We start from the raw sequence: 16778 nt of genomic DNA, 5'->3' as shown, positions 1-16778 counted from the left end.
GTTTTGTGAGCATCAGACGTAATATGCTGTCAAATCAAATCAGGGGATTGCTGTCTGACAAGACAGGTTTTGGCCTTTCATCTAACAAATATCACCCTCTGGACAATTATAGTGTCCAGCCACAGTTTAACATTTGTTATCACAGCTGCAACTTCTGCTATAATCAGTAAATGTACTCTCTTAATACAGAACTCAGATGTTGTACGATAAGAGCAATGTAAATGGATTTTACATTGAAACATATCAAAACAAAAGTCATAGGTTTACATTCCATGTCAGATGTGTTGTTTCTATTAACACCAACTGTCTTAGATGGATATAGATATATTTTTAATCTCTCTCCGCAGTGTGGAAGGAAATAAAACCAGTCATATTTTTTCACTTTCTTTTCCATGTCTTTTCATGACCTTGTTTGTCTTCCAAGGCTCTTTTTTTTTTTTTTTTTTTTGCTCTCCAAGATCTCCTTACCGAATTCCCCCGACCCAGCTTTCTTTTTGCAGCAGCTGCCTGTTCTTTGCTCTTCAACGTGCCAGCTGGGGTGGGGCGTGAGCCCCTTGGTAAAAGCCACATTTTCAGCAGGGGAAGGGGGCCCATCAGCCTGGAGCTGGGCTGAAGAGGGGAACGGCCCCAAACATCAGGCTTCAATTAAGCCCTGGAGGAGCTTGTTGGAAGCGGCCAAAAAAGAGACACATCATCTGGGGGAGATTGAGAGAGGGGAGGAAGTGAGAGGTCTCTTTCTCTCTCTCAGGGACAGGAGTAAATGTCAAGAATCTGGAACACTGCCTCTTCAGTGTTGTGTTCTATGCAACAAGGCCAGAGTCAAGCCACTGGACTTTTGCAACCCACTGGCAAAGAAACACAGCGGCCTTTGTAGGGGCAAGGTCAGGGGTTAGCACGGCGGCATGAGTTCATCCAGATCAGAGCGGAGGATTTGGACTCCCAAAAAAAAAAAAAAAAAAAAAAAAGAAATGACACGACCCCTCTACCCCAAAATATCCTCTGGTTAAAAAACTACTGGGTTCCACACAGTGCTCTGTGAAGTTGGCTAATGAACAGGAGCTATTCTGCCTACGGCCTTTTAATGAGCTATGTTCTACAAAGAGGTTTCCCCTCCTCCCTGCTGATTACTGCGCTTGTATAAAATGAGCTCTTCACACAAAATACTCAAGACTGGAACTTGTTAAAAGGGACCATTTGAGTAGAAGAGGACATTACCAATAAGATAGTGTTGTAGCATTTGATCTCCTCTGTCAAGTGTGAGTGATGGGTGAAAAACAACAGTGGAAAGCACACTTAGGTGTGAAGAATAGTGCGGTCTAGACGAGTTTGGAGGCTAATTTATTGTGGCCGCTGATGATCTGCATTCCGATGTATCTGTTAAAAGGTGTGTAGAGAAGTTTGAAAGGATCAGTTGTGCAGACACAAACCTGACATTTACCAGGAAAACTGGTACATATAACGCCCTGACAGTGGTACTCACTCCAAGCTGACTTTTATTTTACCAAGTGTTTAAAAGTGTCAGCGTTGCGATGTGACTTTTGCCAATGTTTTTCCTGAGAGGGATGAAACAGACATCACGTTTTAAGTGTGAGGGTTAAAATCTTTTTTTTTTTTTACACCCTGCTCTAAGCCTAACTGAATTCCTGAAATAATAGTTATCAGTCCATTAATTTACCTCTTTCACACCCTCTCCTCATTTCTCTTGAGACAAATTGAGTCTCAGGGTAGTCCGACTCGATGAAATTATATATTTAAGTAGAGAAATTTCTCCATTTCGCAGCTATTGCTTAAAGTTTGATAGTGGCCTTTCACTGCAGACTTTGATTAGTAATGGGATATAGAGTGGATAAATCCACGGCATTTCCATTAAAAGAGGAAAGTGAATAAAAGCATCGAAAATGACTTTGAGCTGGTTTCCTTATACAATTGCCTTCACTTCTTTAGTGATCAGGTGGTACAGTCACACTAACTGTTGTTCAAATTGGGCGAAGGTGAAGCTTAAGCCCCCTGAGGGTTAAAATGTCTGAGATTTGGAGAGTGTGGCAGAGGGTTTAGATGGAGGCTTTCAGGCTGTCAGAGTTCCTCTCATACTTGACTGTCTCTGTGCACTGCACCTGTTCTTTTGATATTATCTGGCTGAAAAATGAGCATGCTCTATAGTATGAAATTCAAACGAGGTATATTCTTGTGATATTCCTTAATTATTGGAGAGCAAAAGCATTATTCAATCTCTTTTAAGTCAGTATGTTAAAGCTCCAAAACGTTTTTCATTCTTGACCCTCAAGAGCATATTTTTCACAACAGCAAATGAGAAGTGAGAAGTGTTTTTCAGTGGAAAGTTCTTAGCTGCTGACTTTCTGTCCTGAGTGCTTCACATCTTGCCACCATTAGCTTTTAAACTTTGACAGTAAAGTGGAAAGCTGAACAAACAGCCTTGTGCCTGTGTGCACTGAGTGGTGGTTATAAAAAATTCTTTTAATATTCCTCAGAAACAAAGCCAAAGGTCATCCAAAGCAGGTATAGACTGTTCTCCAGTTACATGTTTTTATAATAATGGACAAATGAATTGGGTTTGGGTTTTTTTTCCTTTTCAGTGTGTTTTCCTTTTCAGTGTGTGTGTGTGTGTGTGTGTGTGTGTGTGTGTTTGTTTGGTCCTCCCAGCCCACAGCCGTTATCATGTAGCCATCATCATTATAGCGATCCTGTCTCAGAATAGTAACATTTTTATTCTATTAATTCTATTGTTTCTGGTGGCACTGATTCTACACACATTTTTTGAAAATCTTAATACATACTCTTCTTAGTCTTGAAACAATAAATCTCATCAAATAAAAGCAGATCCCTCTTTATGCCCTGTTATTAACCACGCGTGTAAGTCAGTAGTTGCTAATATAAGGTACACACAGAATGTTCCACCGCAGTCTGGGTTAAACCTCGACGGTGACTCAGCTTCTTTAAACACAGGATGACTTTTTCTGGTCTGTCTTTAGCAGTCTGCTTAGAGACACCAGCCAGGATTTCCATCTGAAAGCCAGAGACTACTATTTTAATCAAAGCATCCTGATTCATAGCCATAATGCCCCTGAAAACATCTGCTAGACAAATCAGAGAATGAGGAACACATTGTCTTTCCATGCAAAAGTGTTAGAGACATAGCTCTGGTCAAAGCCCCGAGCAGTAGCTGCTCCGACACATTCCGACTTTGAGGCTTATTAATAAAACCCTGACAACATGCATATAAAATTGCTCCAAATCCAGTGGTGGGAATGTTCACCATAAAGAGGGACAGACGGAGTACAAGGAGAATGGAAACTATGGACCTATTTGAAGGCCACATTCATGTTGGTATACAGTATGCTTATGTAATGCACTTCATGACTGTCTGCAGCTCCTGTGTATAAAAAGCCCTTGATCCTGACGTGTGAACATATGACTAAAGTGGAGAGAGCTACTGCTCAGAGCACAGTTCAGAATGAATGGCATCAAATGATGTCTTCTGTCAAGCATGTCAGTCTGTCAGGTAGTTATGTGATATTGAAATGTCCATAAAACAGACGTAGACATACTGTCCTTCTGCACCGAATGCCCCAGAACCCCGTTTAGATGAAGAGGTTTGTGGTGTATGACATTTATGACATGTAGGTATTGAGTATGTTGTGACTAGACTACGGACGACACTGGAGGAACCAGGAAAACATCAGACGGAGAAGGACGTCGCTATAGTAAAACAGAAGTTGAATACAGAAAAAAAATGAAGAATAAAACACGCTGCATTTCAGTATTCATTTTGATTAGGTTTTAAAAAGTGAAGACTGCTCTTCCGCTCTGTAGAGCTTCACTTGTTTCACAGCTTAGCGAATGTGACAGCTAACTCTTTCTTTCTTATTGCACTTCTATAAATTAGGCTCTGGCTTTTGTTTCATATAACAGCTCTATATTGAAATGGCACTGTGTAATTATCACAGGGAAAACTGTAATTCTTTAAAGTTCCACTCCACATGACCTGGAAAGACCCATGCAGCTTCTTATCCCACACTGTAGAGTGTAACCCAATTTGGAGCCAGAGTACATAAGCATAAATCATTGACTTTGGGCTTGCAGCTCCGAGTTGAAGGTCTTGCAGCCGAGCTGTCTCCTTCTGCAGACCAACCTGAAAGGAGTGTTTCGGGGCTGCTAAATCACAACTGCCACTATCACTGAAAACCATGAAGTCATCTCAACAAATGAACAGTGCCTCATGCAGCACAAGCTGATTTCATGCAGTAGAAACGTCAACAGTGTTAACGAATGTGGAAAAGTTGTCTAACAAGAATAATGTGGGTGAACAAGGACAAACTCAGTGAAACTCAAAACAGGTGAAAACCAAGGAGACGAAAAAAAAAAAAAAACATAGAAGGCGATATTCAGAGGTATTAAAAGGAGAGAGAGAGAGAGAGAGAGAGAGAGAGAGAAATAGAGAGAGAAAGGAAGAGAGAGGCAGACAGAGAAGTAGACAGAGAAGAGATAAAGGGCCAGAGTTAAAGGGAGTGCTGAAGGAGTGATTGAGGAAAGGGCAGCTGGCAGATATAGGTGGTTTGCGAGTGGAGCGTCTGTGCTTTGCTGATGAATGTCTACAGTGATGTGTGCGAGGCCCAGAGCCAGACTACTCCCAGCTCCCACACTCATAAATACTCTCTCTCTCTCTCTCTCTCTGTCTCTGCAGAATGCACACACTGAAGCCTCTGCTGGAACCGCCACTCTTACTACTGCAGCTTTAACACTCTTTCCCTCAGTTAAAACCTCAAACACTTACTGCAGAGACCCATCACAACAACATCAAAAAACAAACGGGGGGGGGGGGGGGGGGGGGACAAAAGAAAAGAAAAAAGAACACAATCAACAATCAAAAGGTTGTTGTTGTTTTTTTTTTTGTTGTTTTTTGTTTTTTTGATAAAACAGGTTTGCTGTGATTTTTTTTTATAATACTGCTTATTACAATAGAAGGCTGTGTTAAATTTTAAAGTAATAGTTGAGGCTAAAAATCTAAGGGAAACGTTTCATTTGATATCACAATTGTTTTTTTGTTTTTTTGTTTTTTTAAAAAAAGAAAATGACATATTTTACATGACAACATCAAAACCGCCTTTGAAGTACAGAAAACCTGAAAGTCATGCACTTGTCTTTTTTCTCATCAAACCTTTGATTACACTGAGACGTGAGGCACAATGAGGCCGGCTTGCCAAAGGGAGCGTCGGCGTGGAATGTGCTGGAATCTGATATGAATGAGCATATACAAGATCACCTTTGCTTTCATGAAACACTCTTTTGTGTGGATCTAACGTAGAGCAAAGCTACAGTGGCATTAGCTGGCGTAGTCCCAAAACAGATGGGGCAACATGCACCTAACAAGTATTCTATGCCTCTCCTTCCCTCACTTAACCCTCTCTGCCATCGGATCAAAGAGTTGCTGTGGAAGAGGGGAAGAGAGATGTGCTCATCAGTGGCTGTCCTGCCCATTCAGGAACAATGTGCACTATAATAAAAGGGACAGGATTCAAGATCTGTCACATGGTGAATCCTCAAGAAGGGTGTGAGTAGGTGGATGTGTGGATGGGTGATGGGGTGTATTTTGAAATTTGTAAACTTTCAAACTCTAACCCTTCTCCTTTTTTTTTTTTTTTTTTTTTAAAGACAGATCATTGCATGGGCAACTCCTTGTTTGGTAGATAAGCTAAAAGAAGTTAGAAGTAAAAGGTGCGTTTACATGTATGTAGGCACTTTGACCACAGCAGATGTAATTGTCAGCTCCTGAGGTGGAGCAGGAAGTCAGTGCAGCCCAGACAAGACAGCGCCTTCTCTGGTAAACAGCAGCAGATGTGTGCCTCCGTCAGTGCTTACATCACCACCCTGATCTGACGGTTTAGTTTTATGCGGAATTTTTGGGGTGAATTATGGCTTCATACATCAAAGCCAATAATCAATCTTATCATCATAAAAACTTTTGGATATTTATGAATTTTCAGTCACACGTCACTATGAGTGCAACACATGACAGATGCCAATTTCCCCATCAGACATCCATGCTTGTGTGTGTGTGTGTTTTTTTACACAAAGTAACCCTTAATAATGTTTCTCTTAGCAGTTTCTGTATGGTAGAGAGATGTAGCAGGCATGCCTCTCCAGCTTATTTAGTGATGTGTATTAAATGTAACGGACACTATTGTGAATGAACAAGAATCAGGTTATAAGATGGTGCTAGATAGTTGCCCTTCTTGATTTTTAAGTTTTTGAATAACAATGTTGCAAAATTGACCTGTGAACTTTCTTAATCTTGACCTAATTCAAAGCCATGATTAGGTAACTCAACATTCGACGTTGATATTGGACTCTCAAATGGAATGCAAACACAGGTTTGTACGGACATGTTGCTAATGACAGTAATGGCAGGTGTAGCGTGGCGTCTGTTAGATACCCAAAGGCTCTCTTTTAAAAGGTTATGAAGAATGATGTGTAGTATCGTAGTTCAACCCAGTTCAACCAATTTCACTTTTAAATTCTCTTAGAAGACAAGGGTTCTGCGCTGTTGTATGAAGAAAAATACAGCTGTGAAATGGAACATCTCTAGAGGATTAAGTCATGGGGGTGCCATCCTGTTTTGTTTGCTGTGGGCATGTTAAGCCCTTTGAGACTTTAAACAGTGATGCTGGGCTCTAAATAAACTTGAAATTCTGAAACTATAGCAAAAAGCACAAGAATGTTTCAAATGAACATGAACCTTAATAGTGCTAAATGTCTTCCCTTTTAAACCTAAACAAATGAACCTCTGTTTCACTCAACAAAACCACTGCTGAGATGGGAAAGCAGTTTTTCTCTGGTAGTCAAAGCTTTGGATAATTAACCAAAATAGAACTCTCTTGATAGTGACATCCCTTTATCTAAAAAAAAACAGCAACAACAGCAGATTATCCCAGAATATGCTGAAAATCACTGCCCCAGAAATTAGTCCACATTAAAAAAAAAAGTGCAAATAAACTGACTTTCATTTGTCTGTATCTTCAAAATATCTATAAGCTTGTTTTGTAGAGAGTAAAGTATTTACGTTAGAAAATGTTATAAAATACTGGTATCTATTCATATAGCTGCAATACTTCTGCGGAGCAACTTCAGATTATTTTTGATATCGTATCATGTGGACATCAAGGGCTCATCAGCAAAGAGACATTATGCTCAGTAACAAACTCTCCAGTTCTGTATGTTTCATTTTGTGTTTAGTGAGTGCACACTTACATACATTCTAAGTGTAAACATTTTCTTAATGTAAAGATGTTTTTCTAAGTACATTTTTAATTGACATCTTAGATATCTTATACATAGGGTACCATAACACTGCTCCATGTATAAAACTGGTACACAGATTTAGGCACACCATCCACGTCAAAATGTAGATGTTGATATTGGTCACAGGGTCAACATGTGAATAGCCAACGGACGAGAACACAGTTCATTTTTGTCTTGATTATTTTTAGCAATCAGCCCTCATATCTGTCATTCCATTGCCCAGAGCTTGAAAACCCTGGTCCTGGTGTCTTTTGGCCAGAGCCTCAGTGGCTTCAGTTAAATTCACTGTAGCTCTAATTGATCCTAATATTCCTCAAACATTTGAAATTCCTATTTAACAATGGAAGCAGCCTTCAACCTTAAGCTGTCATCACACACTTAAAAAAGAATATATCACATGCGACGCTCTAATACAATGGCAAAACTCATAAATCAAAGGGTTTGCGTTTTCCATATTTACTGTAAGGCGAGATGGGGTAAAAACAAAAGACTGTTTGAGTTTTTGAGGTCTCACTCTTGACTTTTGTTTCTCCCACCAAATATGGCTTCAGTAAATTAGAGTTGGAAAACAAGGGGCCGCTTTCCATTGCGATAAAGCCCAGTTCAGATTCAGCTCCGAGGAACATGATGAGGGATGAGGTCACCAGAGCAAGACTGTCTGAGAAGCAAGCCACGGCGTTTAAAAGATGGTCTGTATGGTGGTGGGGGGGGGGGGGGGGGGGGGGGGGGGCTTGGATGGGGGGGTCAGCCTCCTGTTAGTTCTGCAGGCTGCTCCCAGCTGTTCAGAACTGGTGTCTCTTGATCCAAGTAGCGCCATGTGCATTAAATTACTTAGCCAAGAGATTTCTTTTTCTCTTGCTTTCTCCTCTCTTGTTTCCCTTCAGTTCCTTTACACACCCTTTTCCAAATGACATTACGAGAGATTATGAAAGCCAGGGTTTGCTATTTGACTGTGATTTCTGTCTCCTCTCCAGACTCATATGTGGTTTTAGGGACTTTTTTTAATGATAAAAAGCCAAAAAAAAGGGCGTTACAGCAACAGAGTAATTATACAAATACTGAAGTGATTGTCAGTTGATTTCTAAAACATGCTTTCTCCCCCCTCTCTTTACCACCCCCCCCAAAGGAAAAGGACATTCTCAGCGGGAAAACTCCTTCATCAGCTGTGCCTTTAATCATTAGAGTACAAATGAGCAAAGCTAAGGTTACTTCAAAGCATATGAGATTCCAGAGCCGAGATTTGTTTGTGGATTATATGGGCTTGAGGTACGAAAATCTAAAGAAGAAAAATCAGAAAACAAGTCCATTTTCACATCTTTAAGCCATTAAAACCATCAAGAGGGTTACGGGGATTCTGACCTCTTTGCACCACGTTAATTCATTCAAATTTTTCAACCATGAGGTGCATGCAGTAAAAAGTGCATGTCTTTATCTTTTCTCATGGGCTCGCTCAACAAAGAACGTTCAAGGACTGACTCCAATGGTTATGTGTTAAATATGTTATTATTAAATATGATACTTATTTAAGACTTATCCAAGACTACTCACTCAAACTTTTTATGTTGGAAAAACAAGGGAGCCGCACTAAGGGTGTTGGATTTGAACATGTACTAGTGAAATGTCTGTTTCAGATGGTCGTTATTTCAGGCAAGGGCTTTGGGAGTCATGGAGGAGCTCAGAGTTTAACCTCGCCATATTTCAAATCCTGATGTAAAGCTTCAAGATTTGACGCTCCCGTCTGACGTGGCGGGAGTCAAATCGCTCATCCTGTCAGTGCCAGGGCAAATTTTGGAGCCACCTATGACCCCAGAAGCACCATCTCTATGTCTTCTTGCTGCTTGTTTCTCCAACATAGAACTTGCTACCATGTGTGGAGGTCAAAGGTGATCTGAGTAACCATCAAAACATCTCTTACAACATCTTTTCCGTTGGTTCATAAGCCCTATTCTACAGACCTGAGAGAGCTTTGAGAAGAATGTGCAGGATATCCTCATTGACCTTGTTACTTCAAGTTATACATTCTCTAGAACATTATTGTGAATGTGATTCCTCTCTAATTCTCTGAATGTCACCAGCAGAGACAAACATCCATGTCATATTTTTGTATAATCCTTTTAGTATCAGGTGAAAAAAAATGAACATAGCCTAATATTCTATGAACATAATAAACCAACTTCCAAGCGAAAACAGAAATGAACTGAATGAATATCACTGATCCTCTAGCAGCCAGCCTTAGTCTAATGGCACATTGTCATTACACAGCCTATGCTGACACATAACAGCAACTACATATTGTTCCTTGGGTAGATAACCAAGCGATTATGTTGAATTACGGAAACATGTGTGGGCATAGGCATATGGTCTCCTCCTTGTTTCATATAGCTACTTGTGACCTGTCTCACTGCTCACACCCCTAACAATGGCCCTTTGATTAATTTGCGTTTTAGAAGGAAGAAACAGTTGCTGTAAATTTGGACTTAGAGAGTTATGGGTATTTTACTCTTAATTCTACAAAAGACATCAGAAAATAAACACAGGCTAGTCTACCATAAGACTAGTCTGAAAAGCTATGCTGTCTTTTGCTTCAGTGGTGTAAGAATTACATTCATGAATACTTTATTACAGGCCTTTTCTGTGGCTGGCATTAGGAGTATTTCTCTGAGACAATGTGTGGTGAGTGGTTGCTGTCATAACTGGGTAGCTCGTGTTCTGTATTATTCTTCTCCCTAAGTGGTAAAAAGCTTCCAAATATCTTTCACCCAGGAAGTCAATGATTCCACACTGCAGATGGTTTTCACTGTGATACATGCCTTTGTCTGCTTTCCTCAGAAACATGGACCAGAGTCCAGTAGTACTACATTTTCAGTGTTGGCACAGCCAAAAAAAAGTAAATAAAAAATTTCATAAGGGTATTGCTACACCAAAATATTATTCATAATATCTTGGATGTCAAGGTGCTTTCATTTCAGCAAATTTGAATGTTTTTGAATGTGTCACAAAGGGGAGGGGGCCCCTAAGAAAAACTGCAATTTTCTAGCCACTATTGCTTTGGTTACAAAATGATGAATAAAACATTATAGGAATAGTGAAGATGCATGTTGCTTTAATATGACTGCAAACCTAATATTCTATAACTATACTATTCTCATTTTTTTTAAGCCATATATATATAGCAGTGCCCATTTTGAATACTGAATCCCCTCTGTGAGTTTGGTCAGATATTTTTAATTCTGCCATAATCATGGTCCTCTGACAAAAGCAAAGAGCTCTGAGGCATAAAGTCTCATTTTGTCTCATTATGTGGGAGAGAGGTTGATTGATAATGCAGAAACGGCGCTTATGGCCCAGCGTAACACAGCCAAACACATGAAATAGGGAAAGAAAAACTCTCGTTGTCCTTTCCCTTTTGCTGCAGGACTTGGCATTCTGTTGTGCACTAGCCACAGTCTCTTTCAAATTATAGTTATTACTGTGGAGAGGTAAGAAAAACCCCAAACCACCAGAGGTAACCCCGACTAACTGACCCACCATTCAGGCTGCTGCATTTATTAAATGTGACAGGGTCTTGCATTCACTTACGTTGAATGATTGCTGTTAACGCCAAATCATTTATAGGGAACTAGACCGATGTTCTAATTGTGCATTAACCTAACCCAATAAACTGTGCTCTAAATACAATAGCAGAGACTTAGAAAGCCATTTACACAAGGTAGTGATGAAATAGGATTTCATTGACAACGCTGGCTTGCAACAGTCATACCTTTTTCATTCATTCAGTTATCGGACCAACTGAAAATTCAGCACACATCAACAGCTCAGTATGACGTCAGCAAAGGTTTACCTCACACGTGCCTGAAAGAGGTGGATTTCTATTCCAAGAAAATCATATGAACAGAGAATATGGAGGAAGGAGGAAGGAAGTGGGAAAGTAGGCATACTCGAGAATTAATTTCCAAGGAATGCGAGTCTGCAAGATATAGGAATTAGGCAGGGATATGATGGACACGCTTCTTCGTTTGCAAGGCAACATGCTGTCCTCATATGCGACATTGTCGTATGTACAAGAACCAAGCTAAAAAATCAGGAACGGCCACCTGAATTATTAAACGCCGACAACCATGATGCAAATTCAGAAATGGAAATGAATGGCGTAACTGATCTGTTATTAGATTTTATGAGTGAGACTACAGACTCATGACATGAATTTCAAATAAGACGGATATTTGCGGCCTCGGGGAAATTCTGATCCATGTCAAGGCTGCACGCGTAATGACCTGACATACGACCTATGTACAGTACACCCACATCAGAAAGCTGAGCACTGATCTCGTAGCAATATCCACAAAAATGTGAAGATTACGTCAAGAACTCCTAAATAATATGAAACATACAGGGTTGATTAGCTCGTTTTCGTGTTCTTAAACATCGTAGTTTTTCTTCAATAAATGCACTATACTGAGTGAGTGTACGTTTAGATTTTCTCCTCATTTGTTTCCCCCCTCATCGTTTCTGTGCTAAATATGTTTGCAACTTGTCACAGGTTTAAACGGATCACGCATGACAACACTGCCCTCTGGTGGATCGCTCTTGACACCAACCTGATGTTTAACTCCTTGATGGTAAATGACAAGTCAGGCTCATAAAAGGTTTTGTTTGTTTACTTCTTTACGTGTCAACGCTTGTGTTTGTTGTAACTGGAGTACAAATATCTTTTGCAAATCTGAATGGTGTTTGCGACAGACTACTGCAATTCTTGTTTAACTTTTGCTTTCCCGGTTGCTGATTGTGCAGCCGATGGCTAGTTGACTACTGTGACAAGTGTGCGTCTAACATACGTACAACAGTGACATCAAGTGTTCCTTCCCCGAAAACCATCACTAATCTCATGTTTCAGTTTCATAGATGCGCTTTATTCATTTATTTATTTTTTGGATGTTGTTTTTAACAGGTTACACTAACATACGATCAGTGTCAAAAGGACACTGGGGGACAAATTACACAGGGGAAAAAGGATGAAAGCGTGATCGCGAGGATCTGATCAAAATGGTCCACTATTGTCTCCCTTACAAAAGTGGGCGTTTCAGTAAGACTACGTTTCCAGACTTGACCTTCCTCATTGTGACAGGCTAACTAAGTAAATAAAGGGATAGTTTAAGTAATGTCTCGAGGTTATTCTGTCCTACTCAGCTGGTGTGAAAGCTCTTCAGGAATATACACAACGTTCCGTGATGAAGCTACTTTGTGGCATCAGTCTGTTACTTGTCGTTACTGTTGCCTATCACATTTATATTCCACTGCCTAGGACGATTTCAGAACCATGGAAACTCATGCTGTTAGATGCTGCCTTCCGCTGTGTCACACAGTTGGTAAGAATGGGCATTTAATCCTAATGACACGCCAAATGCAAATATTAGTGATTCGAAAATGAAATGTTTTTCTTCCGTTGTCTTTTCTGTCTCTGTACTGCTGCTGTACACGCCGTCTCACTCAGAGCAGGTACTTGACAGTTGCAGGTGACTAACAGTGCACGATATCTAAGGTATACCAATGTCTGTACGGTTAATCTCAAATGATAAGAACAAATATCACGCCGTTCCCGCAGTGATTATCAAGAACGATCATCCGTGGAGTGTTTTCAGTTGCTCTGCCTCAATACAAAGCCTAATTGGAACATGTTGCTTTCTCTTTGTTTAAGTCAAGTTTCAATGTGTTACTGTACAGTCAGTCTGGTACAGCCTGTTTTTCTAGAGCATTTTCTGGATTCTCACTTATTTTAATGTGCATGTCGCACTTCCTCTGGTTTTACAGGATTCTGATGAACAGTTTCTCTGAGATGTTAACGTTCTGTCACATTTCACTGTCTGTTTAATTGCATTTACACTACATTTATTCATTTAGCAGACACATATATACAAAGAGAGGCAGCATACAAACAAACATATAGTCAGAAGGAGCAGTCTGTTGCATAAGTGCCACCGCTAAGGGACATTCAAAGTGAACCACAATCTAAGCAAAAGCTCATTTGGTTTATATATGTGACTGTCACGAGTTCTGATCGGTGTTTATGAACTTTGTTCAACTTGGCATAAATATAGAATCCACTACCCTAATAAACTCACTCAGTGTGTTCCTTTCTCCTAGCATGCACTTCACCCTGATTTCACACATTTGCACGGGCCTGATGCAATTTGTTTCAAAATTCATTGTGACAAATGAATTGCAGAAATCCTCAGGGTGTATCCCATAGCTACTTGGAGACAAAGGTTCACATTCATGGGCAATCATCTATGCTATCTCTTCTTAGGGAGACATGGCTCATCACTTGGGTCTCACCCATCGTATCCATGTTTTGAACTATGCTATTAATGGCGTAGAAATGCTGGTCCCAGTGTCCTGTGAGGGAATTCAGGTCCAGGACACTCACTTTGATGGAGTCCAGGTCCGTGTTTACCAGCCAAGTCAAAAAGAAAAGAACCAATTGAGGAGAGGGGTGGTCTTCTTCCATGGAGGTGGATGGTCGATAGGTGCTCCAAGTGAGTGCTGTTTGTGTGTATTGTTGATGGCCATAGAGTTAAAGTATATATTCAGCTGTATTTCACAAATATCTGTTTAATTTCTGTTTGAATCGTATACATAATTAAACGGAAATCAGAACATAAACACTAATGTGGACATGAGCAGCAGTGTTTACATATGTTTCTCTATGTGACCACTCTTTCTCTTTACTATCAGAGCTGGGCTCTTACGATCTTCTTTGCAAGAAGATGGCAAGTGATCTAAATGCAGTTGTCGTGACGGTGGAGTAAGTGTTTTTAGTAATTTGCAAATCATTTTCAAAAAATGTAACCCTTAATTTTGATTAGCTACAAATATCTCTTTTTACTCTGCAGTTATCGAATGGCCCCTGAGGTACACTTCCCAGTGCAGTATGAAGAATGTCTCCATGCCACTCAGCATTTTCTGAAGCCAGAGGTGTTAGCCCAATATTCAGTCGATCCTGAGCGTGTTGCTGTATGTGGAGACAGTGCAGGAGGCAACCTAGCAGCAGCAGTATCTCAGCAGGTACAGCTGAACAGTAAAGGGCATCGTCCACTTACATTATTTGTTGCTAAGACCTCGACTGTGTGTAATAATTTTCACCTGTTTGTGTCCAGTGAGAAGAATTTAACCAACCACGTATTAGAACCTTTTCTAAGGATTCATGCACTGTCTTTGCCTTTCTTCTCTTTGACCAGATTGGAGTAGACAATGACAGCTCAGTCAAATTTAAGGCTCAGGTCTTGATCTACCCGGTGCTCCAGGCATTGGATTTTAACACTCCATCCTATCAGCAGAACCAGGATGTTCCTATTCTGTACCGCAGACTCATGGCCCGCTTCTGGCTGGAGTATCTCGGCGCCAACCTCGATCACGTTCACCCAATGCTGATCAACAACCACACGGCCAAAGACCACGTACGGGGATCAGCGCACCGTGCCAAGCTCGACTGGACCACCTTACTCCCTCAGAGCATAAAGAAAGACTATAAGCCTGTGGTGAAGGAGACCGGATCACCTGAGATCCTGGAGAAGCTGCCGGCTTTACTGGATGTGAGGGCAGCTCCGCTGCTGGCTGAAGAGGACAGGCTGAGGATGGCACCACGTGCCTACATCCTGACCTGCGAACATGACGTTCTGAGGGACGATGGGCTCATGTATGGGCGGAGACTGGAACAGGCCGGCGTCCACGTCACAAGCGACCACCTCCAGGATGGCTTTCACGGCTGTGTGAGCTTTGCTTTCTGGCCATGTTATTTCTCGGTAGGAATACGGGCCGTGCAGAATTACATAGCTTGGCTTGATGAAAATCTTTAAAACCTTTCACTACTTGCCATGACCACAGACAGACCAAAAATGGTCCCTTGCTTGGTTTCTTTGAACATCAATTTGACATTTCGTATTTAAAGTAATACTGATATGAAAAAAGTTGTTCAGTCATAGACGAATATGTACATACAGAGGGAGTTACAAGCTTTTGTTTTAAGCTCTTAATGAAGCATTCCAAATGCACTAAGGCAAACTGCACGCTTAACAAAAAGTCACATGACTACTTTAAAAAGCATAGAAAAAAATACTGTGCCACCGCTACTAAGACACACTTAGTATTAGTTTTGCACAGTTTTCATATTAAAATACTTACATATATTTTATATTGGTATCTTAAGTCACTTTATGATTTACTATAAAGCAATTTTATTTGCATAACTCACATGTATTACGTGTATTGCTGTAATGTAAAGTTTCCCTAAAAAGCTTCAAAAGAATGTGTCTATTGAGGTGAGAAAAGCAAGTCAGAACACTGATTCACTGATGAACTACAGCACAAGGCAGGGCCTGGAACGCCTTTTGCCCTATAGGCAGAAACACACTCACTTCTGAGAGTAGATTGCATCATCTGTGGCTGAAGCACCCAAATATCAAACATCCTGTCTGTAATGAAAAGTCACACTGTTAGCAGTCTGTTAGCTGTGTTTGATGGTGTGCCACGTGAAGCAAAATGTCCTCTCAGTTCACTGTGATGTGCATTTGTATTGTACATTCTGTAATATTTTCCTGTAAAAGTTGAATGAATGGATGTTTACAATTATGTTTTGCACAGCAGTCATCTGGTGCAAACAATGATTTCATTACTCCAGGGAAATGTAGTGTGATATGCACTGATAAATGTTTATATATATATATATAAACTTTTATTAAAGAACATAGTGTTAGACTTTATGCTATACATTTGCTACTAAAATTAACATAGCTCTTTGATATAAAAAACAAATATGAAATTACTCAGCATTCAAAACACTGATCAAAACAGCTGTTAAAATGTAGTGAGTATAATAAACATCCACAATAATTGTGGAAACTGTGAAAAATCTAAGAGCTCAGACAGAAAATTATTTTGGAGATTACTGTCAAAGAACATCAAACTTAACCAAACCAAAATGTAATTTTTGCCATGGTCAATATGGTCTATGATTTACAAAATCAGTTTAACATGCATCTCCCGATGGAATTTCAGTCTCAGGCACCTGGAAAAAAACTGGAAACTTAACTTCTTGTAACCTGACTGGTGTTACAGGTCCCACCCAGACTCTTATAGACACACAGAGAAGACAAATTAGTCATTCCTGTTAAACTTCATTTGTGGGCAGGGAGAAATGAACTTTGACAGAGACCCAATTACACAACAATTGCGTCCATTGGTCTTACATTAGTAAATCTAATATACTCAGTTTAGAATCCAGCCAAAGGTAGTGTTGACCAACAAGAGGAACAACATGGTTGTCTTTTATTATTATTATTGTTGTTGCGGTTAAACTATGTGTGCTCAAGTGCAGTATTACATATAACAATAAAATTGGGAATTTTTTAACCTTCACATTGTTTTAAATCCCAGATCATTAAACCTGTTCAAAAAGATAAATTGTA

The 16778-nt window shown here is 40.1% G+C and overlaps 1 protein-coding gene across 2 annotated transcripts; it reads left to right on the top strand.

The window, feature by feature from the left end:
- The first annotated feature begins 12503 nt into the window (after nt 1-12503).
- Nucleotides 12504-15987, top strand: nceh1a (neutral cholesterol ester hydrolase 1a). Of its 2 annotated transcripts, XM_030774071.1 has the most exons (6): nt 12504-12679; nt 12948-12955; nt 13626-13850; nt 14050-14119; nt 14208-14379; nt 14553-15987. In XM_030774071.1, exons 1-6 carry the CDS (start codon nt 12546-12548, stop codon nt 15168-15170), a joined length of 1227 nt encoding a protein of 408 aa, XP_030629931.1. In that variant the 5' UTR covers nt 12504-12545; the 3' UTR covers nt 15171-15987. The 2 variants fall into 2 exon arrangements, with proteins under 2 accessions (XP_030629931.1, XP_030629930.1); XM_030774070.1 differs by lacking the exon at nt 12948-12955 and having other exon boundaries at nt 12504-12683; nt 13622-13850.
- The last annotated feature ends 791 nt before the right edge of the window (nt 15988-16778 follow it).

Source organism: Chanos chanos, chromosome 5 (genome assembly GCF_902362185.1).
Source record: "Chanos chanos chromosome 5, fChaCha1.1, whole genome shotgun sequence".
NCBI classification, from domain to species: domain Eukaryota; kingdom Metazoa; phylum Chordata; class Actinopteri; order Gonorynchiformes; family Chanidae; genus Chanos; species Chanos chanos.
This window is presented reverse-complemented; position numbering and strand designations above follow the sequence as displayed.